This window comes from Eleutherodactylus coqui, chromosome 6 (assembly GCF_035609145.1).
Source record: "Eleutherodactylus coqui strain aEleCoq1 chromosome 6, aEleCoq1.hap1, whole genome shotgun sequence".
Taxonomy (NCBI): domain Eukaryota; kingdom Metazoa; phylum Chordata; class Amphibia; order Anura; family Eleutherodactylidae; genus Eleutherodactylus; species Eleutherodactylus coqui.
In genome coordinates this window covers 56,930,769-56,955,239 of record NC_089842.1, presented here as the reverse complement: position 1 = coordinate 56,955,239, position 24,471 = coordinate 56,930,769, and the positions used below count along the sequence as shown (strand labels likewise).

The window sequence follows — 24,471 nt, the reverse complement described above, 5'->3', positions numbered from 1 at the left end:
CTCCGCCCCCTTGTACGCATCATTGCGTAGCTCCGCCCCATGACGTGTGCCGGTTCCAGCCTCCTGATTGGCTGGAATCGGCACATGACGGGGGCGGAGCTACGCGATGACGCGAAAAGGGGGCGGAGCCAAAACGCCGATGCTTCTAAGACCAGCCGAAGGGAGAAGATGCATCTGCGCAAGCGCGTCTAAAAAAGCAAGAAGACACCGAAGTTAGACGGAACCATGGCAACGGGGACGCTAGCAACGGAGCAGGTAAGTGAATAACTTCTGTATGGCTCATATTTAATGCACGATGTATATTACAAAGTGCATTAATATGGCCATACAGAAGTGTATAGACCCACTTGCTTTCGCGAGACAACCCCTTTAAGGGGTATACCCATCTTAGACTTATGTCACATGCTATAAGTTTGAGGTGCAGGTATCTTCATAAAATTTAGGTGGAATTTCCAGGGTGGTTGCTGGACGAGTAGTGCAACTATGAGGTGAACAGTGGCATATTACTTGTACAGGGTAGGATTTCTATATTAAACCAAGACAGCGAATTAGAACCTGCTCAAAGAGGTTGATGTGTCAAGTGCTTCTAGACAGCCACAGATCAGTGCATGACTGCTTGTAAACCTGGGGTGTTTCTGAATTGTAGTCTCCACTCTCGAGGCAAGCCAACACAAGCCAGTGCTTTTACCTCATTTTATTAGCTGTTGGCACTTTTCAGCCAACTTCTGTGCATGATAGTCTTTTGTGGATGTGTAAAGAAAAACAAAAAGTCACCTTCAAAAGAGTTTTATTACCTCTTCATAAAACTACATTCTCTTAACTCTGCACATGAACGGTTAGCTAGCCTCCTGATAGACTGCAACATATAACATACTATTTAAACAGGGTTGAAGTGATCAGGACTAAAGCCACAATAGAAAAAACCATTGACAACATGCAGGCACCGAGAGTGACACAGACAAGGAATCGTCCTATTAAGCAGCAAAGCTTCTGGGATTGGAAGGTCAGAAACTGCAGGATTGTGAGGAGGTTCAGGTATATGGGACAGTCATTGCTGCAGGGCTTGTGGCGAGACAGGCCTTTACAGCAAGTGAAGGGTGTAAGTCAACTCCTGCAGACTCCTCAAGGTGTACAGTGACTACATAAAGATGGTTAAGTGCTCTGTGTGATGCTTCTTAGTTGAAGACTGGCTTCCTGAAGTTTTTGCCTGCAAAACGAGCCTTGGATCCCAACTCTTCTTCAATTCTGCATGGTAAAGGGGGCGAAAAAAGTTCATAAAACAGACTTTATATACAAGTTGTAAAACTTACTGCAATAAAATATTTTTATAGGAAAGCTTGGCATGACTACATTAGTGTACAAGTTGTCAATTGAGACATTTTTATAGCCTGGTCAACAAAAAGGTCTTGCAGGTGATCTAAGATACATTCAGTTGAGGAGTACAAGAGAATAAAACATAGAAACATTAAGTCTAGTATAGCTCCAGACATAAGAAAGCAGGTTTGTATCAGTAAGTAGTAGATTGAAAACCATAGCATACTGGTTAAAATGAAAGAAGTCAAGTCTACACTGGCTTGATTTAGGCCCAATGCACACGGGCATATTTGCACTGCAGAATCCAAAGCTCCAGATCCTGCAGCAAACACAGCCCATAGGCCATGCATTGAAAAATGCATTTCCATGCCCACGAGCAGAAATCAACTGATATTCCACTCACAGGGTAGAAATCGCAGCATGTCCTATTCTAGCGAGTCGCACACTATCCACATCATACTGTGTGGCTGTGCACCAGCCGGCACATCCACAGAGCAGAAGACGCCAGGCAGGTAAGCCGGGGGTCACTGCAAGGGCACAGGGTTGCATCCCACTGCGAGATTCTCGCAGTCAGAATCCGACCCGGCCACCTGCATTCAGCGTTAACTAGGATATTGGTATATATAGAATAGGCTTTTCAGGACTGAACTATTGTTTGCCTATCCTGAGGACAAGTTATCAATAGTTAATCAGTGGAGTTCCCACACCTGGCACCCTCTGCCAATCAGCTGATTGCTGGGCTGTACAAAGCCAATGTGTTGCAGGAAACACCTCTGTACTCCCTGCAGTTGTCCAGGATGGCAATGCAGGCAAAGCTTCAATTTAAAAGCTAGTCTGTCAGATCCAATGAGTTAATAAGTTTAGTTTGTGGCTCACAGGGGCTGAAACACTAAGTTTGGTGCTGCGAGTATTATACTTGCCTTCCCTGTCCTACCACTGCTGTCAAAACAATCATTGACTATATCTAGTAAACTACACCTCACCAGCATAGAATAGGAGGACTAGCGCTCTGTGTGCATGCCATGTACTCCCATCAGATGTATTCAGTGGTGGCTTTGGTAAAGAAGTATAGTATTGACGTCCCTGGACTCAGCTTTTCAGCCCCTATGAGCCACAAGCTAAAAACTTATTGGCTCATAGGAGATGACAGATTCCCTTTAAGTAAATGGGAGTACTGCCTGCAATACTAATCTGGGCCACCGCAGGGAGTACAGAGCAGTTTCTGGCAATGGAGTATACCCCCCACCATTCAGCAAGAGGGTCTATGCCGAGGTTAGACTATCAAGTCGTTCAGTCGTAAAAAAACTCCTTTATGCAATCTGACATAAACCCTGTCACATATGATGTAGATGTATGGAGCAAGTTTGGGAGCCAAGCCCATTTTATACAGTGTGAGCCATCTTTGATAGTCGATATCTGGCTGCGATAGAAGCAACTTTGTGGCTGTTGACTAGACTGATGTCAATTTGTGTCAACGTTTAATTTTCCCAACAAGGGAGGAGACTCCCTTTGCCATCCAAGCAGCTCACCTATGGAAAGATTGCAGGTAGCTTGGGGCCCAGTGAAGGCCCTTAGGGTAGCTATGAAGGTTTGCTTCAGGTCTAAAAACCACAAATATAGGACTATGTAAAATTAGTTAATAATTACCCTTTTCCCACTGTTCTACAACAAGACCACAAACGTGTTTATTGCTGCAAAAGCAGAAAAAAAAACCCCACACAACCCACTACAAACAGCATAATTGCACCCCCCCCATATTACACACCTTAGAATTTCTTAAAAAAAAAAAAAAAAAAATCTCCCTTGATAAAAAGTGATGCCATTTAAAAATACAACACCTCTCAAAAAACACAAGCTGTCATACAAAATTGAAACGTTCGTTGAAGCAGGGACTCTGCTATATAAAATATGGCTAGTTGACACCAAGCCAACTTTTTTAAAAACTCAGTGTACAAGTTTATTTCCTGCTTTTGCAAACTTTACATAATGGCATAAATATTGTGCCCATGTTATGGGCTTAAGTCTTTCAAAATATCACTTTTACATATGATTATCGCTCAAAAGCCATCTTTTGAGCAATAATCGTTGCATGTAAATGTGCCCATCTTTCACTTTTCTGCGGAACAATTATTTTATGTTTAGCATAAAAATCAATCGTTTGGCAGAAGAGCCGATAGCAGGGACTTTGCGCGGTGTTCAGTGGGGAGCACTGATAACGCCTCAGCTGTCAATCCTGCAGCAGAACACAGGGAATGTATTCAGAGAACAGATCACCCGCTGTTCTCTGAATATAGCTCCTGGCAGCTCACACCCATTAACAAGCTACTAATTGGCATTAGTAGTTTATGTAAAATAATCATCTGTGTGTAAATGGGCTTTAAGACAAAACAATGTAATCTCTAGCTCCTGTATAGATAACAGCCTGCGGGCTGTTTTCAGCCATGGGCTGCACAGAGAATACAAGGTTATCTCCTGGCTCCCAGCGTGTGGCCTGAACGATGGTTTTTATGCTGAACTAAAAGTCGTTCAAACAAAAAAGTGCACGATGGTAGAATTTACACAATTACGGCTCAAAGCCATAATTTTAAGGAATTTACACCTCACCCACTTTGGGAATCTATTGATTTGAGTTTTTTTTTTTTTTATTTCTTCACTCACCTAAGCAGTTGGTTGTATTTTGCAAGTCTCTCAGATCTACAAGGAGCACCAGTTTTTATCTAAAGTGAATAAACGAAATTCCATATTAGTCAAAAACCAAAAAGTGCACACAATACAGGATATCCTTAAGGCCTCATGTCCACGGGGAAAATCAGATCCGCTGCAGATTCTACATGTAGAATCTGCAGCGGGTCCCTCCTGCCCCGCGGACATGAGCGCTGAAAATGCAAATAAATGAGAATAAACTTACCTCCGATCCGCTCCGTTTCTTCTCTTCGCGGCGGCGTCATCTTCTCTCGTCGCGGCCGGATCTTCATTCTTCGGCTCGGCGGATGTGCACGATGACGTCGGTGACGTGCCCCGCGCATGCGCCGGGCCGAAGCAAAATGATCCGGCCGCGGCTGAGAGAAGATGGCGCCGCGGAGAAGAGAAGAACCGGAGCGGGTGAGTAAAATATGATTTTTGTGTCCCGCGGATCCGGACGGCTTCCATAGGCTTCAATAGAAGCCCGCGGGAGCCGTCCCCGCGGGAGACCCGCATGAAAATGGAGCATGGTCCAGATTTTTTCATGCTCCATTTTTTTTTAAATGCCTTTTATTGACGATCCGCGGGTATTTATCTACCCGCGGGTGGTCAATGCATCCCTATGGGGTGCGGATCCGCGCGCGGGAGATCCGCTGCGGATTTTAAATCACATTTTGCCCGTGGACATGAGCCCTTAGTTATTTATACCTGTCCAGTGCAGAGGCCAACGACAAGATCAGCAATGAAGGTGTCTTCAGTCTCTCCCGATCGATGGCTGACCATTACACCCCAGCCATTGGCCTGAGCCAGCTTGCATCTACACAGGGAAAAAAAAAAAACAAAGACAAGCCTCTGAAAAACATGCTGCTGAACTTGGAATAGGCCATGAACAATGCACTATTAGTGAAAGTTATGCCCTCTTAATACAAAGATGACTGTGCCCATGAATGTAGCTCTAGACAAATCACAGTTCTGTTCTAAGAAATAAGCCACTAGCAATTAAAGAGTATATATATTTAGAGGACACAGGTGAAGGTCTATTAGGGATCTTTCACGCAAGCAGAAAATTTCTGCAATATACCTGCTGTTTAATCTGCTGCTGCAGAATTCCACATGTGGAATTTCTGGCAGAATTTGGCCATTATTAATTCCATATTAAAGTATACACGGAGGCTACGGATTTAGGTGCACAGTTTCCAGTGTATTGCGGTGCATTTTGTGGAAATATTCCACTTGTGTGAATGAGCCCTTACACGGCTCATCTAGTCTTGTACATGTGTCAAGAGTGTTTTCAATACAGGGGAAACATTTTAGCATACTAATTAAAATTTTTTTTTTTTTGGTAGCGCAGAAATAAAAATACCAAAAGTTAGAACAGAGCAGATTGTAATCTAGAATCATTACTTACGCCTGCAGGGATTCTGAAACTGTGCCAATCTGGTTGACCTTTAATAGGAGACAGTTGCAGGCCTTCTCGGCAACAGCTTTCTCAATTCTCTTGGGATTGGTCACGGTCAAGTCATCTCCAACGACCTGGATCCCTACGCTGGAAGTAAACTTTGACCATGCAGCCCAGTCATCCTGGTCAAATGGATCCTCAATGGAAACAACTGGAAAACAGAAGGGCAATTAACAAAGTGGAGACGCTTAGAAATTGCAACATAGATTAGTAGTGATGAAGGTTTAAGGTCTAGTAGCACACTGTTAGTCACCTGGATAGTCTTTAATAAAGCTCTTGTATAGGTCAGCCAGCTGGTCAGGGGAGATGTATCTGCAGGGGTCATCAGGGGATTTGAAGTCCAAGTCATATTTTCCATCACGATAGAATTCTGAAGCAGCAACATCCATCCCAATCACAATCTTATCTGTGTATCCAGCCTTGCTAATGGCAGTCTTCAGAAGCTCCAGACCTGTTAGGGAGAAGGAAGTGGTTTCGTGAAATAGAAAGCAAATGCCATGTAGAGTAACAAGCCTATGGAATCAAGCAGGGGCAGATTGGCAATTCAAGCCATTGGTCTGGGAATGGGGGTTATAATCAGCCATATCACTCCTCCAGTTGGCCTATGTAGTCCAGGGCCACAGTGGTGCAGACTGCAGAAGCAATCAGCCAGAGGAGTGACAGGCAAGTATAGGTCTTTATATAAATAGGGCATTACCAAGTTTGGGCATTATTACTGAGTGGACTTTTGAGGAGCATTATTACTGAATGCAAGCCTATATGGGATATTACTAAGTGGGGGGCACAAAAAGTGGCACTTGCTGTGTGGGGCCTACAGGGAGCACAAAAAAGGGGAATATTACTGTGTTGGCAAAATGTATCATTAACTGGGGGCACTGCGGATGGGGTGATTATGTAAACCTTTGGAAAGTAAAGCTAGGTCCCTGCAGAATTTGACACAAACCCTAAGCTCCTCTTTTCTGCAGAAACCATTTGTGACTGGGAAAAAGTGTCATGATGGTCTTGGCCAGATGAAGAAAGGGAAAGTGAACGACTCCACAATACTAAGGTTTTATTTTGTGGTCATGGTCTGGGGGAATGGGCGTATTCAGCCCTCATATTATTGGTAATACTGACCTTCGTAATGAGGTTTATTCACTAACAGTAGCTTGGTATTAATATGAGATTATGGTGTGGAGGGGATTATTTGCCCCTTATAGCATTATTAGTAATGCTGGCCTTTTTATAGTAGGATTTGTTCAGTGACAGTATGGACTTCTATAAGCCATGATAATTAGGGCTACCGTGTGTGGTTTACATTTCTTTGCTTATAATAAAGTTTATTAAACTTTAGTAAGCCCTCAATGCTCCAAGATGTACATTTACATCATGGAGGTTTGGGGGTTTGTATGGCAAGGGAACAAGGGTCGATCCTGCTCCATACAATGCGGTTGCCAGCTGTTTCTTACAGCTGACACCTGCCTGCAACAACTCTGATCAGCACAGCTGGCAATTCTAACAGAAGTATTTAAATGCCCCGATCTGAGTTTAGGGCTCCTGAACAGACCCCTGCGATGAAGTCACAGGATGCCATTTGGTTGCCACGGCCTTCTGAAAGCTCCCAGGGCTGCCACTGCAGATGGCCTATCAAGCTATGCCTGTGGCATTACTTAATAGGTTGTTCCTTTAGTATGATGCAGTATTACATTATATTGTAATTTGGACAGGTAAACAAACCATCTCAGGTTTTTCTCAAACTAAAAGTTTTAAAAAGCCATTTCAACACCCCCTTTTGCCACATTCAGGGGAAAAAAAAAAAAAAAAAAAAAAAAAAAGTTGGCATCACTGTCTCTAGAAGTCCAATCTATAAAAAGTAACGATTACCCTGCACAGTGGATTTAAGAGAGAAAAAAAAGCAAAAGAGATGTAATTGCTTTTTTTGGTCACCCTGGAAAAAGAAAAGTATTAAAGAGATCAAGAAGTCATATGCACTCCAAAAATGGTACCAGTTGAAACTACAGGATGCCCTGCAAAAAATGAGCCCCTGCACAACTGACAACCCCCCCCCCCCAAAGATTTCATATTTTAAAAGTAGTACAGCAAAATATAGATATTATACTAGTGTTAACATTTATTCTGTTATCCATTTAAACCAAGGGATGTCACAGTAGTCTTTGTTTTACTCTGCACAGCAAAGAATTATTCCCTTTGTGGCCAGCACTGCAGTTTTAAATGCTCATCCTAAGAGGTGTCACTACTGTTACTGCTGGGGTGGGGGGGGGGGGGGGGGGGGGGCACTTGGAGGCCGTCTCTTATCACTGCTGGGGGGCCTGCACTGGGGAGGGGGCCACTTGGAGGCCGTCTATTATCACTGCTGGGGGGGCCCGCTCTGGGGAGGGTCACTATTATCACTGCTGGGGGGCCCGCTCTGGGGAGGGTCACTATTATCACTGCTGGGGGGCCCGCTCTGGGGAGGGTCACTAATATCACTGCTGGGGGGCCCGCTCTGGGGAGGGTCACTAATATCACTGCTGGGGGGCCCGCTCTGGGGAGGGTCACTAATATCACTGCTGGGGGGCCCGCTCTGGGGAGGGTCACTAATATCACTGCTGGGGGGCCCGCTCTGGGGAGGGTCACTAATATCACTGCTGGGGGGCCCGCTCTGGGGAGGGTCACTAATATCACTGCTGGGGGGCCCGCTCTGGGGAGGGTCACTAATATCACTGCTGGGGGGGCCCGCTCTGGGGAGGGTCACTAATATCACTGCTGGGGGGGCCCGCTCTGGGGAGGGTCACTAATATCACTGCTGGGGGGGCCCGCTCTGGGGAGGGTCACTAATATCACTGCTGGGGGGGCCCGCTCTGGGGAGGGTCACTAATATCACTGCTGGGGGCCCGCTCTGGGGAGGGTCACTAATATCACTGCTGGGGGGCCCGCTCTGGGGAGGGTCACTAATATCACTGCTGGGGGGCCCGCTCTGGGGAGGGTCACTAATATCACTGCTGGGGGGCCCGCTCTGGGGAGGGTCACTATTATCACTGCTGGGGGGCCCGCTCTGGGGAGGGTCACTATTATCACTGCTGGGGGGCCCGCTCTGGGGAGGGTCACTATTATCACTGCTGGGGGGCCCGCTCTGGGGAGGGTCACTATTATCACTGCTGGGGGGCCCGCTCTGGGGAGGGTCACTATTATCACTGCTGGGGGGCCCGCTCTGGGGAGGGTCACTATTATCACTGCTGGGGGGCCCGCTCTGGGGAGGGTCACTATTATCACTGCTGGGGGGCCCGCTCTGGGGAGGGTCACTATTATCACTGCTGGGGGGCCCGCTCTGGGGAGGGTCACTATTATCACTGCTGGGGTATGTTTACATGTGGCAGAAATAGGCAGGGCTGTTTTCAAAATAGACGGGGTGCAAATTTTGCCTGCTTTTTGGATGTGGAAATGCTGCATAATTTTCCACAGTATTTTCAGCTGAGGACAGTCTACAGTATTACCGCATCCAAAGTCTGCACGCTGTCTATTTTGAAGTGGCCCTGTCCTTTTTAAAAACGGGGGTAAAATCATATGTCGTGATAAGCCCCGCCCTCTGACATGTTGGCACTTTGCGGTAAATAAGTGGCTTTTGGGCACTCGGTCTCTAAAAGGTTCGCCATCACTGATCTAGGGGGTTCAATGACAGGAATCACATAGTAAGCTTGCTGCGAGGAGCCATACAAGCCATTTGGGCTTTTCCTCTATGACCTTCATGAATGCAGCCAACTACTGCCTTCTTGGGTTCACTGCACTTGCTGCTGGTTTGGGTCCACATACAGAGTGTCCTCATTTCCCAGTCTGCTCTTGACTGTAGTTTACATCAAGTATTGCTGTGCATGCAGAACCAGGTTGTGTAGGTGCATCCGAGTCACTAAAGCCAGTATTTAGAAGACTGCAATATAACAGTCTATGGGGCAGCATGATTTGAGGAAAGCATGGATGTGCCACTGACCTCATCCAACTTTGAGCTGGTCATTCACTTAACATTCCATGACCTCCATCGGCCGGCAAGTCGAGGAACACTATATTTAGATACTCATCTCCCCACAGCATGTCCGCATACTGTATACAGTTACAGAATCATAGCTGCAGATGCTTTTACCAGGGAAATGTTTTAGAGCAATTTATTCCTTCTGGGTACAATATTTTTTGTAAGCATGTAGTGTTGGGCCACAATGTAGCATAGAGTTTTGCTGCAAGCTAAGATAGCCATGTAATACGACAGGGACATGGAAACTGCTGCATGTTACATTGTATGAACACAGATTTCTATGGGGACCACATTACAGATCTGTAAGATATTATTCAAGATGCCTAACGCATCTACAGTGATAAGGCCCTCTTAGAAACAATGAGAGCTTCATGATTCTTATTTGCCCAAGCCAACAAGGTAATGTGATCACCAACTTGCGCTGGCAGCATGTTTAGATGGCGCGATTATAGTGCTCTTGTTCAGCGTTTCCCATTCCTATGTGAAACACTGAATGATTCATGTTTAAAGTGCAAAATTCTCATCTAAATGCAGTATTCCTTCTACTCAAAATTGATTTTATTAGAAACCCTTTGGACAACACTTGCCTTCCTTATTCTCAAGGATATTGGGAGCAAAGCCACCCTCGTCTCCAACATTGGTGGCATCCTTGCCATATTTCTCCTTGATCACATTCTTTAGATTGTGGTAAACCTCTGCACCAATGCGCATGGCCTCCTTGAAGGAAGAGGCACCGACAGGCAAGATCATGAACTCTTGCATAGCCAACTTGTTGCCAGCATGAGATCCACCATTGATCACATTGAATGCCTATGAAAGAGTAGAAGTCAGTTAACAGATCCCAAGCATAACATCTATGTTCATATATCTTTAGTTTCCACCAAGCATTTACACCATGAGAAAAGCTTAAAAAGGCATGGTACCCAGTTCATCATTTACTGAATACAAATGTTAAGTTGGCACAATCTTTTACACAAGTAACTACCGTGGTGCAACTTACAGGGACAGGAAGAATGACTTCTGGGTTCCCAGCCAGATCTGCAATGTGACGGTACAAGGGCACTCCTTTTTCAGCAGCACCAGCCTTGCACACAGCCAGAGACACTCCCAGGAGGGCATTGGCACCAAACTTTGCTAGAAAGAGACAAGAGTTGAAATACATTATGTCACATATGTGCTATCATTTCTCAAGTCTTGGTGACTGCTGTATGAACTAAAAGACTCTTCACCCAAATATAATCCAACGCAAGACTACTAGTAAATGTTTGTTACTTTCGGCTGAAAGACTAAAGTAACAGCGCTTTTTGAAAATGTGACATGCCAAAGCAACATGAAAAGTTTAGTTCAGTGGTGTCCATGTGCCGAGATAATCGCTGAACTGAAAGTGTTCATCCAAGCACTGAGCCCCTTCAGCTGTCTTTGGTGCCTGCCAGTTCCTCTCAGCAGCTGAAGACAGAGACCTGGAGATCTATACAAGTTTGCATCAGTTCTCAGCTGCTGAGAGGAGGCAACAAGCAGGAAAGACAGCCAAAGCGGTACAGTGCTTTGGTAAGCGCTGCAGACCCTTTACGTTCAGTGATAGTCTCAGTGATCTGCAGGGGTCTCGGCACCCCCACTGATCAGAACTTTTGACATGTTGCTCTGACACATTAAATGTTTAAAGGGGTTGTCTCACGCCGAAACGGGTTTTTTTTATTCAATAGGCCCCCCGTTCGGCGCGAGACAAACCCAAGGGATGGGTTAAAAAAAAAAAAAAAAAAAAAAAGTTTATTACTTACCCGAATCCCCACGCTGCGGTGACTTCTCTCTTTTTTTTTACCAAGATGGCCGCCGGGATCTTCACCCACGATGCACCGCGGGTCTTCTCCCATGCTGCACCGTGGGCTCTGTGCAGTTCATTGCCGATTCCAGCCTCCTGATTGGCTGGAATCGGCACACGTGATGGGGCGGAGCTACGAGGACCAGCTCTCCGGCATGAGCAGCCCCATTCACCAGGGAGAAGACCGGACTGCGCAAGCGCGTCTAAAAACGCCAGAAGACAGCGAATTTAGATGGATCCATGGCGACGGGGACGCTAGCAATGGAGCAGGTAAGTGAATAACTTCTGTATAGCTCATAATTAATGCACAATGTATATTACAAAGTGCATTAATATTGCCATACAAAAGTGCTGAACCCCACTTGATTTCACGAGACAACCCCTTTAAGTGCAGTTACACTTTTAGATGGGGTGCTAAACATTTGCAGTCCTTCCATGTAGTGTTACTGTATCCATAACATCTCAGTAGCAACAATTCAGCTGAGTAAATATTTTATGAATGGAGTCACTGAAGGCAGCACAACATATACTTACACTTGTTCTCGGTTCCATCCATATCAATCATTAGTTTGTCGATCTTTTCCTGCTCCACAACATTTACACTCTGCAAGACAACAGACAAGTTTAGTACACAAAAGTTCCCCATAAATTTATTTTCGTTTAAGTTACTGGATTGTTAGGATCCATGTTAAGCACAATCTTGTTCCACAGCAGTCTAGCAGGTCATTTGCACCCAAAACAAGAAAAAGGAATTGTCCCAATACTATGCACTTGGCGTGGCCCCTACATCTTTTGGAGCCTTATCAGGGCTCTCAGAGTTGCACTTCCTATTGATGTACAGGTGTTTCCCCTTCCTTCTAAATAAAGGGGAGCACCCTCACTAGGCTATGGTGATCTTCTCCCTAGAAGCAGTGCTTCTAGAGAAGACTACCTCTGTACATATGGAGCCTGTGTTCCATTCTTAAGGAACTGTACAGGCCGTGTGCCAGTGCACATGAGCCTTTAGACGCAAGCAGCCAAACTGACATCAACTGCAAGATATTCGCCCGCTCATTAAATAAGTCTTGAGATCATGTAACGAATGTCTCCACCAACACCTGTTGCAGTATATTAACAGATTACGCCTGCTCCCACATCACCTACAGCAGCATGGATTTCAAGTACAGACGTTCATTTTACTGTAGGTTCTCTCATAAAACTAAACAGCCACCTATGTATTCATTTAGGCAAGTTACAGAATTTAAGTTTCTGTACAGAATGACAAATTATTGACCCATTTTGCTACGAGGCTATGCAAATTAAAGTCAGTCATTAGGCATATTACCAAGTGTTCAAAATGTGGTAAGCTTGCAATTTGATTATCCAGAGTGTTATCCTTCCATCAACACTGCAGGCCGTTTATGAGTCAATGGGGTGTTAAATGAGCCACAATGTAGTGTACATCTGGCCATCATCAGCTTCAATATTGATGTGCTTTGGGAAATGTTGCATAAAAAGCGCTAAAGGTTTCAATTCTTGATAAAGTGGTTCTTCATAGAAGTCAAAACATTTACTACCTCAATACAGGTCTAGTTCAAGCCTTGTGAAACAATGTGTGCTCCCCTTAACATATACATTGGTTGTTCTTTAGAAGGACAGCAATGCTGCTTTCAAATGAAGGCTAACATTGTGTTACCTAGACAGTCAAAGAGTACAGCTTGCATCCATGTATACGATGAAAGTGCTTCATTCTGGATCTGAGAATTTAGGTTTTGTAATTGTCAAGTTTGACCATTGAAGAGATCAGCCAGCACAATGATCCATACTCCAGTAGCTGGGTCTGCAAGAGTTAGGCAAGCCAAATACTACATATACACTGCACAAGAGGAACACTGATCTCAAGCAAGGCCAACTCTGGAAGATACCAAAGATATTAAGAGCCCAAGATCCAAGATGTTAGCAGCCAGTTAGTTAAAGACAAGAACCCATACCTTTCCAACCAGTGCTGGTGCAATGGTATTATTGATGTGATCAACGGCTTTAGAGACACCTGGAAGGGACAAGCACATTCAATCACTGCACTGATCACACCAGCATGCACCAGAGACATTTCTAGACTGACATCTCCTGTTGAAGGCCTCAGTATTCTCCTGTTCTGACAGAACATTACATGCACTTGTAAAGCAACAAGCAGGAGATGTTGGCTGTCTAGGAATGCCATTGCAGTAGTTAGTCAAAAACCCATGCATTGGGAGGAGTGCAAGGCACAGGCTCCCATTACCTGGGTGCATAAAGCAGGTCCCAGAAACTCGTTTACATATTTCACAGCTCTGCCCACACCTGGGAGCAAGGGACAAAGACAGATGAGGAAATGTACAACCAGACTAAAAAAAAAAAAAAATCAATTTACAGAAGACAGTTGCTAGAACTCAAGTATCGTTAGGAATGTCAAGTGTTGATCATGAACGGTATAAAGCTAGCCAAAGATTTAAAGCGGGTCTTTCCCTAACATTGTCCCTTAACAGGGGGACCACTGGGACCTCCACCAGTTACAGTTGTCCCATATATCCAAATGAATGAGGCAGTAGTTGAGAATGCATGAAGTCACTCCATTCATTCAGTGGTGCTTACAAAAATGGCCAAAATAAAATACTTGGGTAGTGCTGCATCTTGTCTCCACCAAAAGAATGGGTTGGGAGAGTTCAGTTATAGGGGAGGGGCAGGTGACCCCCACAACTGAGGATTGGTTGATGTACTCTCCCAGGGCGGCTCCCATCAGCACTCCTAGGGCCGCTGTAACCATCTTCCCCTGGCAGATTCCCATTGCAGTTTCTTGGGCTGCTGTAAGCGTTTCTTCAGCAGACTGCCATCTCCACTCCCGACCACGCTGTGAGCATTTTCACCACTCCCCCATTATCTCCCTCCAGCCTCCTGTCATGCATGCCGCTTTTTTCCCCCTCATGGCTCCGCCGCTCACACTGTCCCCGGCGTACTCCACCGCCGGACTCTACTGCAGTCCTCCGATGAGGCGCTGGCAACCCAGCTCTTAGAAGCCGCTCCGCCAGTGCTGATTAGGAAGTTCCTGCTCCTGGCCTGCAATTGCCTCCAAGTGTTCTTCAGGGAAGCAGAGTCAGTGCTGAGGCACCATCGGCTGCAGGAGGACCAGCTGCTAGGGACATCTCCTCCAGCCACGGGACCGCAGGGAAGCTCTGGCCCCTCATCAGCCAATCCAGAGCTTTGGGGGGCATTGACAAGACGTTACCTGTCATTTTTCTGGTGGAGACAAGATGTACCAGTACCAAGTACTGGTCTGTCTCCCACAATCCCAATGACATCAATGGAGCAGAAACATGCATATCCGCTGTTCCAATCATTTGGAGGTTAATGCTGCCATCCCCTTCAAATGACTGGCAAGGTCCCAGCAGTCGGTGTATTCCATCTGCAGGATAGGGTAGAACCCCTCTAAAGAATTGGCTATAAGAGATTCAGCGATCTTAACATACTTCAACTAGGAATATGTAAAGGTATGCTCACACAATGGAACGGATGCAGATTTTGCTTCTAGAAAGCACAAAAGTCTGCAGCTTAGCAGTGCATTTCTGCCATGGATCTGCCTACAGAGTTAACCCTTTGAATAGGCAAAGTCAGCATGCAGAATTACAGACATGGATTGTGTGTGAATCAGTGTTGAGGAACATGTCACCTTTTCAAATCCACAGCAGAAATGTCTGGATTTCCAGTCAAGTGACTAGGACATGCATTTGGTACAGATTTCATGACAAGATTTCCCATGTGAACATACTGTAAGGGCTACAATCATGGATGTTCCTCTTAAAAGCAAAGATGAAATATTTCTAATTTACATTACAAAACACATTTTTTTTATTTATTTATTTATTTTTTAAACACCACTTTGTCAACAAGCTTTCCAGTAAAAATAAAATGTGAAGAGTGCTCACTGGAACAGGTTAGAAACTGAAGACTATTTTATTCATATATATATTTATATATTTATTAAGGACTGTTAGGAAATATTATTCGTTCTTCCCCCTGCAGACTAAATTGACAACTGGACATTACTAGTCTCGTCACTAGAGTGTCCCACGCAGACAGATACTTTCACATTGGCAGCCAAGCAAATTATAGACTTACCCTTTCCAAGGTAACGGGTTTTATCATTGTCACGGAGCTCAAGTGCTTCATAGATACCAGTGGAAGCTCCGCTGGGTACTGCAGCACGGAAAAGACCTGCAAGGCATGAAGTGTGGCTAAACGTTAATCTCTTACAACTTAAGCCAGAGTTAACACAAACACAATTTGCTCAGGAATCAAACTTTAGCCATTTGGATATACTCAGATAAGCAGACTTGGGGAAGGGGGGGGGGGGGGGGAGAAGAAATAGTTAAAAGGGGTTTTACCAGAACAGGTTATTTTCTTCTTCCCCAGAAGTGACCTCACTCTGAATGGAGCTTTGGCCAAGCATGTGCAGTCAGCTCACTATTCATTTCAATGGGTGTGATGGGAATACCCAAGTGGGGAGAAAACCCACGTTTAGGGGCAGGAGAACGTGACATTAAAGTCCCATTATGAAGATTGCCAGGGGGGGGGGGTCTCAGCGGTAACACCCCCACTGATCAGTAAGTTAGGTGATAATTTGTTATTCTGGTAAAACTTTAATATCAGGCGAAAAGTCATTTAATATTGTACATATGTCAAATGCTTTCAAGGAACTTCGTTTTGTCACTCCATCTGGCAAGACTACAGAGCTTCCATGTCAATCAACAAATGAAGCACTGATAATGAATGAATGCACAGACAGGAGGATCTAGTTACTACCCTCAGTGACAGACTGGTAATAGTTTAAAGGGGTTTTCCAGGCAAATCCTATTAGTGACCCATCTTCAGGATAGGACTCATTACAGTCAAAAAATCCACAGCGACTTTTCTGCAACAAATCAAGCACGCTGCAGACCTAAAAAGCAACAGTGAAGTTGTTCAGCCATTGGGGAATAGGGTTTTTACAAACATCCATCAACATTATACTGTACATCGCTACAGCATTTTAGCACTGATAGGTTACACAACTAGTATGCGATGTCTGAAACCAGCCCAAGTACGTCATTTTTGGGGGATTTGATGACAATGCAGCTGTACATTTTACAAGGGTCACTTACATTTTGACCACATCAGCCTCATTAACCGTTGGTCTTTCAAGTCCAACTATTTTGCCATCGAACAGCCACAGCAGGATTTTCTTGAGGGAAAGCATTAGCAAGCAAATAAAATTCTCCAAAATGATCATGGGTGGTAACATCAACCCCATAATGGGGAGGAAGGGGGCATTTTGATTATCGCTATGGAGCACCTTCAGTTTGTGTCAACGTCATATAAATTTCCTTATTTAACAGATCTATAGAAAATGTGGAATGCGATTACAACTTTAAATATCTTAAACTGATACGGTGGTCACATGTTAGATAGGAGTAGGTTGAAGATTCACCAAACTATTTAATGGTTCAATGTTTGTTTAGCAGACACAGTTTAGTCCATAGCGGCTATTAGTCGTTCAAACTGGAACTACATCTTAAGACAAGTGTTAAAGGGGTTTTCCAGTTAAATACTATTGATGACCTATCAGGATAGGTTATCATCAATAGTTGATCAGTCAGGGTCTGTTGCTAGGGACCCTGATAAATCAGTCGTGCAGGCGCATGCTATCAGTGCCTCAAATATACACAGGTCAGAGCGGAAGCCTCTGCACTGACCTCTGTAGTGGCTGGTGCTTGTAACTGCAGGCACAGCTCTCATTAAAATCAATGGGAGCCGTGCCAGCCACTACAAGGAGGTCGGCATGGAGGCTTCCGCTCCGACCTCTGTATTTGAAGTGAAAGTCTCCACGCCAACCTACCATGTAGTGGCCCATGCTGGTAACTGCAGGCATGGCTCTCATGGATTTCAATGAAAGCTGTGCCTGCAGTTACAAGCATCAGCCACTACACGGAGGTCAGTGCAGAGGCTTCTGCTCTGACCTCTGTTTTGCAGCGCTGATGGCATGCACCCGCACAGCTGATCAGTCAGGGTCCTGAGCGGTGGACCCCAGCCAATCAACTATTGATGACCTATCCTAATGATAGGTCATCAATAGCATTTGACTAGAAAACCCCTTTAAGTCAGCTCAGCCATCCTTCTACAATCCAGACAATATCCTCAGCTGTGCATGGCTTCAGTGGACAGTCTGTAGTATTTAATGGCAAGACAGACATGACATTCAGCACTATGGGTAGGATGTCACATATCTGAGAGTAGATGTTCATAGGAGAATTCTTTCAAAGAAAGATCTTGAACAGTTCTCCAGGATTAGAAAAACAAGGCCGCTTTATTAGAAACCCAGTGCTACCATTGTCCATAGAGTTGTGTGTGGTATTGCAGCTCAGTGCCATTTAAGTGAATAGAAGCAGAGTTGCAATACCAGATTGACAAGGGTGGCGCTGTGTTTGGAAGAAAGCAGTCATGTTTTTCTAACCCTGGAGAACCCCTTTAAGGCCTCATGTCCACAGGCAGGTCAGATTCCGTGGACAGGAGTCCGCCACAGAATCCCACCCTGCCCACGGCAAGAGAACATTACTTACCAGTTCAGATCCTCTGCTTAATGTGCAGATCTTCCGTCTTCTGCTCTGTAAATGTGGGCAGGCATGCCAGCATGTTGGCGGGCGTGTCGCTGCATGGGCACAGTGAAGATTTTTTCTTCAAATCTCCTGCTTTCCTGCGGGATATCGACGGATTCTATTGACTTCAACAGAAACCATCTCTGCAGGATCTGCAGAAAAATGGAAGCATCCTGCGACTTGTTTTCCAAGCAGTAAAACAAATCTGCATGCTTTAATTATTTTGCGGGTGCCCATGTCTCCCTCTTGGTGGCTTGATTTGCGGATCTCCTGGACGGGATCTGCAAATCAAACCCGCCTGTGGACATGAGGCCTAAATGAAAGAACTTTTATGAGTACATAACATCTTTTGTCTAACAGACAGGGGGTTCAAACGAGGCAGATTTCCTTCCAGACAATGACGGTCTGTCAGTCAGCTAAAATGACTGCTTTCTGTATTTTACTAGATATAATTAGCATTTGGCCAATATCTATTTTCATAAACTTTATTCTGATGTTTTTGGGGACCTTATTGATTCCCGGATGCACCAAACCAGAACTAAAAAAGGTTTCCCTTTTGAGAAGTTTTGAAGCGCGCCAATAACCCACCTTTGGGAGTGTACAGGTCAACCTCCACAGTGGGGTTCCCACGGGAGTCAAAGATTGATCTTGCGAGGACCTTTTTGATGGACATGGTGCTGCAGATTAGAAGAGCAGAGTATTAGAAATTGAGGTTATAAACAGTACAAAGTTAGAAGACAACTCATTAAGACTTTGTGCAGGATGTGTAGTTTCTTTACCTAGCACCACTTTAAGGATATACTGTATTTGGACAAAACATGCTTGTGTATAAAAGAATATGCAGACAACAGAAACTGGAATACCATCCAGTTAATAGGCCAAGTATAAAATACCCTTCTTTGCCCCAGCAAGTGTAGGAGGAAAAAGGGTCACCCTCTTCCCTTGTATGGCTATATGGAAATCCCATCTGTTGTCACATGTGCCATTGACTTCTAATTTTATTCAAGTCACTCGTCTTTCACCAGCACACATGGATGCAAGATTACTACTGCAGTCACTTGTGGAAGTTGGATGTTGCAGGTTCCAATGGGCAGATGCACATGACCCAAATGCTGAAGAAGCTTGCATATTTGTGTATAGAACTGTGTGCATTTTACAATGGTTGTATAGAAGAAAGACTATTGTTTTCTTCTCAAAACAGCTCCATACTTAGCAGGTTGTGTATGGTACTGCAGCTCAGCTCCATTCACTTCATTAGAGCCAAGCGGCAGTACCAGACAACTGGTGGACAGGTGTGGTACCATTTCTTGTAGAAAGCAGCCATGCTTTCTAATGATGAACTGTCATGACAGTGTTATATAGGGGGTATACAAATACTGTACCTGTACCAAAGATTGTTCATGTAGCAACCAAGGGATTAACCAAATCATCAAGCATCCTCAGGCCATACATTTACCAATATACTCTGACCATCCCGAGTTTGGGTTGCACAATTTTATTTTCATTGCGCAAGCTTATTCTGTTCCAGTTTATATTGTTTTATTGGTCAAAATCATATTTGATAGTTAATATTGCATTTGTGCAAGCACTGACTGGGTACTGGTGCATCTTGTCTCCACCGGAAGAATGGGTGGAGACATGGGTTGGCCGGGTTGATTTGGACGGGAGGGTGAGGTGACGCCCACAACAGCACCCGCATCTGCCCTGCCAAAACCGCTGCCATTTTCTCGGCTCCCATCACCACCCTGCTGCTTCTGTCAAGTGTCCCCGCTAGCCATGCCCTCGCAGTGTATGGGCTCCCGGCCCAGCCACTGCTGCCAGTCTTCACTGCTGCTAGCTCCGCTGATATTGTGGTCCTCCCATCTCCGCTCCTGGTCCTGCTGTCAGTGTTCCTCCCCAGTGGGCGGTGTGCCATGTGTCAGTTCACTGGGCCGTGGTGTCTCTTCCGCTGCTGCCCTCCCTGCTCAGCTGGGAACCACAGGCACCTTACACCGCTCTGCTGCCTCCTCCGAACAGACGGTGTGGGAGCGCCAGCGGCTTGTCTGCAAGCCGCTGCTCCGTCCCCCTTCCCCTCCACGGTGCTGATGCTGCTCCTGCTGAACACACCGGCAGCCGTCCCATGCTGTCAGTCGGGGTCATTGCAGGGAGCCTGGCGGGGAAGCCCCTTGAAACTGAGAAAGAAGCGCATGGCGCAGCCAAGACAGGACCCCCGCCAATCAACAGCTGTGGGCGTACCACTCGATACCTCCAACAGCAAAGTCCCAGGTCTCCACCCATTTTTGCAGTGGAGACAAGATACACCAGTACCGACTGAAAGCCCTTTCACGCTGCAAGATAAATTGAAATAAGCATGCAACCAGTGGTAACGTAACGATCGCATATCGTCCGCTTGGCATGTACTTACACTGAATTGGTAGTTTTCATCATTCATTTGATCATAACCATGCCTCAAGTTAAGCCTTCTGCCACCGCTTTCTATTTGGCAAGTCACATGACACCCGTTTATAATACATGATACAGACCCACAAGGATTTTCCTGTCTGCATGATAGATCCAATCAGTGATATTCTAGCAGCTTATCACTGATTGTTTGCTACATGCATTTACACCTAAGAATTATCAAGCAAAACACTTAATCCAGCGATTTGCACAATAACTGCAGTGCAAAAGGGCCTTGTGAAAGGACGTGAGGTTTTTCTCAAGGTCATGAAAACTTGATGACATCTCCTTTTATATGTACAACCTCACTGAGCGGGAAGCCTTAATTACTGAGCAAACACCAGATTCATAGATTTGTCAACTAATGAAGCTGCTCGCCATACACCCCATTTACCTCCGCTGCTATGCCCTTGATAAGCCTTCCTGGTTTCCGTGCTCCTCCTCCTCCGAAACGTCAGAAATGCTGCAGTTCAGGTTAACCCTTTAGTTACAAGCAACACCAGTTTTCTTATCACAAAAACTAAAATTATATTCTAATCTAAAGCAATGTCAGAGGAGGTTTGAAGCTTAACAGCTTGTTGTTGGGTGCAGTAGAGCGTGCCGAAGCAAGGAAATAGGCTGAACAGCAGCCTCCTCCATTCAGTACCACATTACTCATCACGTAGCATCTTCCAAGCATCAGGGCATGCTCAGAAAGCAGACTAGGTTATATTCAAGGTCGTTCTACATCCTTTAGATCTAGAGATCTTTCCTATCCTCATTTGCTATGTGACATCTTATAAGAAAGGCTGCCTCCTAACCTCATTAAAAGCACATTTAGCCATTCGGGTAGAGAGAAGGCGTGAGGCAACTAACAGTTTCCTGCAAACGCCATTTTCATTGAAGCAAACTGCGACTTTTACATCAAGCCGCGTTACCTCTAAGGGGTATGGCCTTCTAATTACATAAAGTGCAAATTATGAACACATTCTACTGTTCAGAAGCATACTCTGTAGATCTCAGGTGTGCAAAGTATGGGGGGGGGGGGGGGGGTTATAAAACATAGGTGCAGAAAGGGTCAGCATTTTATACAAGAGCTTTATAAAATAGTCATATTGTAGAAAGACGTTAGAGCCATCTAAAGCAAGTTACCCAAGAATGTTATATATGTGGACTTTAGTTTATGGAGATATGAACTAATCAGTATGCAATCAGTATGCAGCACTGGATTATGGTGTTGCTATAGAAGCAACATGTTCTTGGTTAAGAACTGCAGAGAAAAGCAATTCTGGCCAGAATGTGTTATACATCCTATGGCAGCAGCGGACAAGACAGCCCAGAGAGCAGTTTTGTACAGCATTGCATTTTTTTCCTCCGACAGTACAAAGGTTCAAGTGAAAGGGCACAGTTCTAGCAAAACATTCACGTCTCTGCAGTCAGATCACCAGTGACCCACTTCTGAAGCAGCAGACAACCAATGGACGACTAGAGCCTGCAGCCACATCCACGCTAATCCAGGAAGAAGGGCTAGCCGGTTGCATTTAACCCCATCATAACTGCATTAGTAAGCAATATACATGACCAATATATTAAGACATCAGATGCAAGGATGAATAAACACTTCCGTAGAGGTGGGCTGGATCATTAGTCATAAATGTACTTCCTTTCTAGCAGGGGCAGGCCCTGGCATCAGAGCGGTGGAAAAGAACAAGTGATTCAATGACAGAAACACTCATTTATAGAAAATGGCTGCTTTGTAGACGTGCGGTTACCCATGTGCAGAGTACATCTACACCAGGCTGTTAGACTATGCCCTACCGATGCATTAGATCAAGGGACATTCCAGTAGCTCAATGGAAATATAATACACATTTTAGCAACCAGATGACAGTCCATTTTCACCTGCACTTTGCAGTTTTTAATAGTACTCAACAAGTGCAAAGCAGTTTCTAACATATCGGTTATAGTATGAGTTATTGAAATCTTGCATTAGTCCTTGCTATACATACAGCATCACAACCAATGCTGTTACATAATATGACGCCTTCAGCAAGTTCTTTTTTTCGAACGTGTCTTAATAGGATCAAGTCTGTTCAGCTCCCTTTCAAACACCACTGCAAAGAATTTGACTGCGAGGATGTGCCAAGGTTAGCGTACAATTAGATATATGGCAGCCATCATATCTAGCCAGCTATGGTACCACACCCACATCACTGCCACAGCAACAAATCTCATTAGGCGAAAGATCAGATTGATCTGTCCCTGTTAACTCCTTTTAATTCCAGCTAATTATTCCTATGAGTACCAAGGCAAGAACATAGCGCAGCGAGACACCATCCATTTTAAAGGCGGTGACTCAGTTCCTTTAGCAACTCTAGAGACATCAGCCACCTTTAGGAGGACTGAGAAATATCTTTGCTAGAGTAAGGAAAACGAAAAAAAGCCTCCATTTACTTTGGGTTGGGCAAGAACCAACGGTCACAGCCAATCACTATAATTGTGCAATAGGCCTATGGTATATCTTGCAACACAGATCAATTTGCATGATACTAACAGCAAGGGTTAAATTAAGTACTAAGCAGACAGAATCCCACCCAGCCCATGCAGGTTTCTATTTCTAGCAAGTAGCAGCTGAGCACAGCATCTGTCCTGGGTTTACTGTACAGGATCCACAAGTGTCACATTCCTGGGACATACATATACTGTAACAGCACCTTGAAACTGCGTATATAGGAAGACTAGGCTAGGGGGAGGAATTTTCCACTTGCAGAGATCAGCACAAATGGCAACCAATTTGCACCACCAGGTTGATGCAGTATGACCATTGCAGATTGGAACAGAATGGAGTCATTGCACCCTTACCAGGAGTGCCACAGAACCAGATACGGTTAACAGTGATCATTTGCAAAAAGGTTGCAGAACATGAACCAGGTAGAAGTCACGTGTCAGTCCTGCAATTGGCACCATGTACGACTAATAGGAGAGATATAAAGTTACTATATTTAGCCTGGTAACGACAACAATGTATCAAATAAGCATTAACCCTATAACTAAAGCTGGAATAATAGTATATCGCGGTCTCCTATCAGAAGCCTGTATGCGCTGCACTCACCTCTGCTGCTCAGGCTCTGCTTATAGAGAAAGGAGAAGAAACTACCGCCGCGCTCGGCTTTTATAAAGCAGAGCCCTGCGCAGAGACACGCCCTTCATTGGCCGTCACAAGCCCCCCCTTGGGGTTCCCTTGGATGGACGTGATTGGCTGGAGACGCTCATGCGACCTTGTCAGGAAGTGGAGACAGGACGGAGCCGTCACTCAGGGAGACGACGCTGTACGTGCTGGGGAGCACTCGTCGTTGTGGTGGGGGGACAGCGACGTGCGGACTAGGTGGATGGTTACTGTGCAGTACAGATACATTAATCTGGGTTTAATATACAGGGTGGGTCACGGAAAAGTAGTCTGGCACCACACTGGTATCATAGCTGTATACTAGTAAACCTGCCTTGGTTACCCATAGCAACCAAGCACAGCTTTCATTTCTTATATTGCTGAGGTACAATGAAAGCGTCACTGTGATTGGTTGCTATGGGCAACAAAGACAGATTTTCTTTTAGACCGCTTTCATAAGGCTAGTTTCACATGGCCGAGAAAAGCGTGTGAGATTTGTGGATTGCGAGACGCACAAATCTCACACGAATATTAACCCAACTCTTTTCAATGGGGTCATATACATATACCTGCGATATCACCTATTGTTATCAATGGGGCTGGTGGCAACAGCGCCGGCCCCATTGAAAGAGAACGCCACGATCCTCCGCCCTGGCCGTGACAGCTGTGGCGAGGGATTCCTTTACATGAAAACACCTCGCATCACCAGGGCTTTCGCATGGATGACGGGGGCAATATCGAGCCGTGATGCACCTTCGCCCTCGTGAAATTAGCCCTAGAGTGAGGTGCTGGCCTACTTTTCTGTGGCCCACCCTATATAAGTACTTATAGCCAAATCATTTACAAAAGTATAAAATGGAAAAGAGATACAAAGAATGACATATACCATACACTGAAATACATTGACTGGCCACTTTGTACACCCATCTGGTAGCATTTTGACCTCTTTTGTCCTTCGGAACGGCA

The 24,471-nt window shown here is 45.1% G+C and overlaps 1 protein-coding gene across 3 annotated transcripts; it reads right to left on the bottom strand.

Annotated features, from left to right (window-relative positions):
• Nucleotides 1-770: 770 nt before the first annotated feature.
• Nucleotides 771-23,549, bottom strand: ENO1 (enolase 1). 3 transcript variants are annotated; one of them, XM_066606870.1, is made up of 12 exons: nucleotides 23,452-23,549; nucleotides 18,510-18,598; nucleotides 15,409-15,504; nucleotides 13,538-13,596; nucleotides 11,812-11,881; nucleotides 10,459-10,592; nucleotides 10,046-10,268; nucleotides 5,709-5,906; nucleotides 5,405-5,606; nucleotides 4,705-4,813; nucleotides 3,973-4,031; nucleotides 771-1,245 (listed from the first exon to the last, which is right to left on the bottom strand). In XM_066606870.1, exons 2-12 carry the CDS (start codon nucleotides 18,592-18,594, stop codon nucleotides 1,176-1,178), a joined length of 1,305 nt encoding a protein of 434 aa, XP_066462967.1. In that variant the 5' UTR covers nucleotides 18,595-18,598; nucleotides 23,452-23,549; the 3' UTR covers nucleotides 771-1,175. The 3 variants fall into 3 exon arrangements, with proteins under 3 accessions (XP_066462967.1, XP_066462965.1, XP_066462966.1); XM_066606868.1 differs by lacking the exon at nucleotides 13,538-13,596 and adding an exon at nucleotides 13,248-13,306; XM_066606869.1 differs by lacking the exons at nucleotides 13,538-13,596; nucleotides 23,452-23,549 and adding exons at nucleotides 13,248-13,306; nucleotides 20,755-20,777.
• Between the last annotated feature and the right edge of the window lie 922 nt (nucleotides 23,550-24,471).

Coding starts and splice junctions, on each gene's coding strand:
- ENO1 (XM_066606870.1), bottom strand. CDS start 18,594: ATGTCCATCAAAAAGGTCCTCGCAAGATCAATCTTTGACTCCCGTGGG. Junction 10,593..11,811: donor GGATGGAACCGAGAACAAGT/GTAAGTATATGT, acceptor GTCTCTTTCTAG/CAAAGTTTGGTGCCAATGCC. Junction 5,607..5,708: donor CTTTATTAAAGACTATCCAG/GTGACTAACAGT, acceptor TCTGTTTTCCAG/TTGTTTCCATTGAGGATCCA.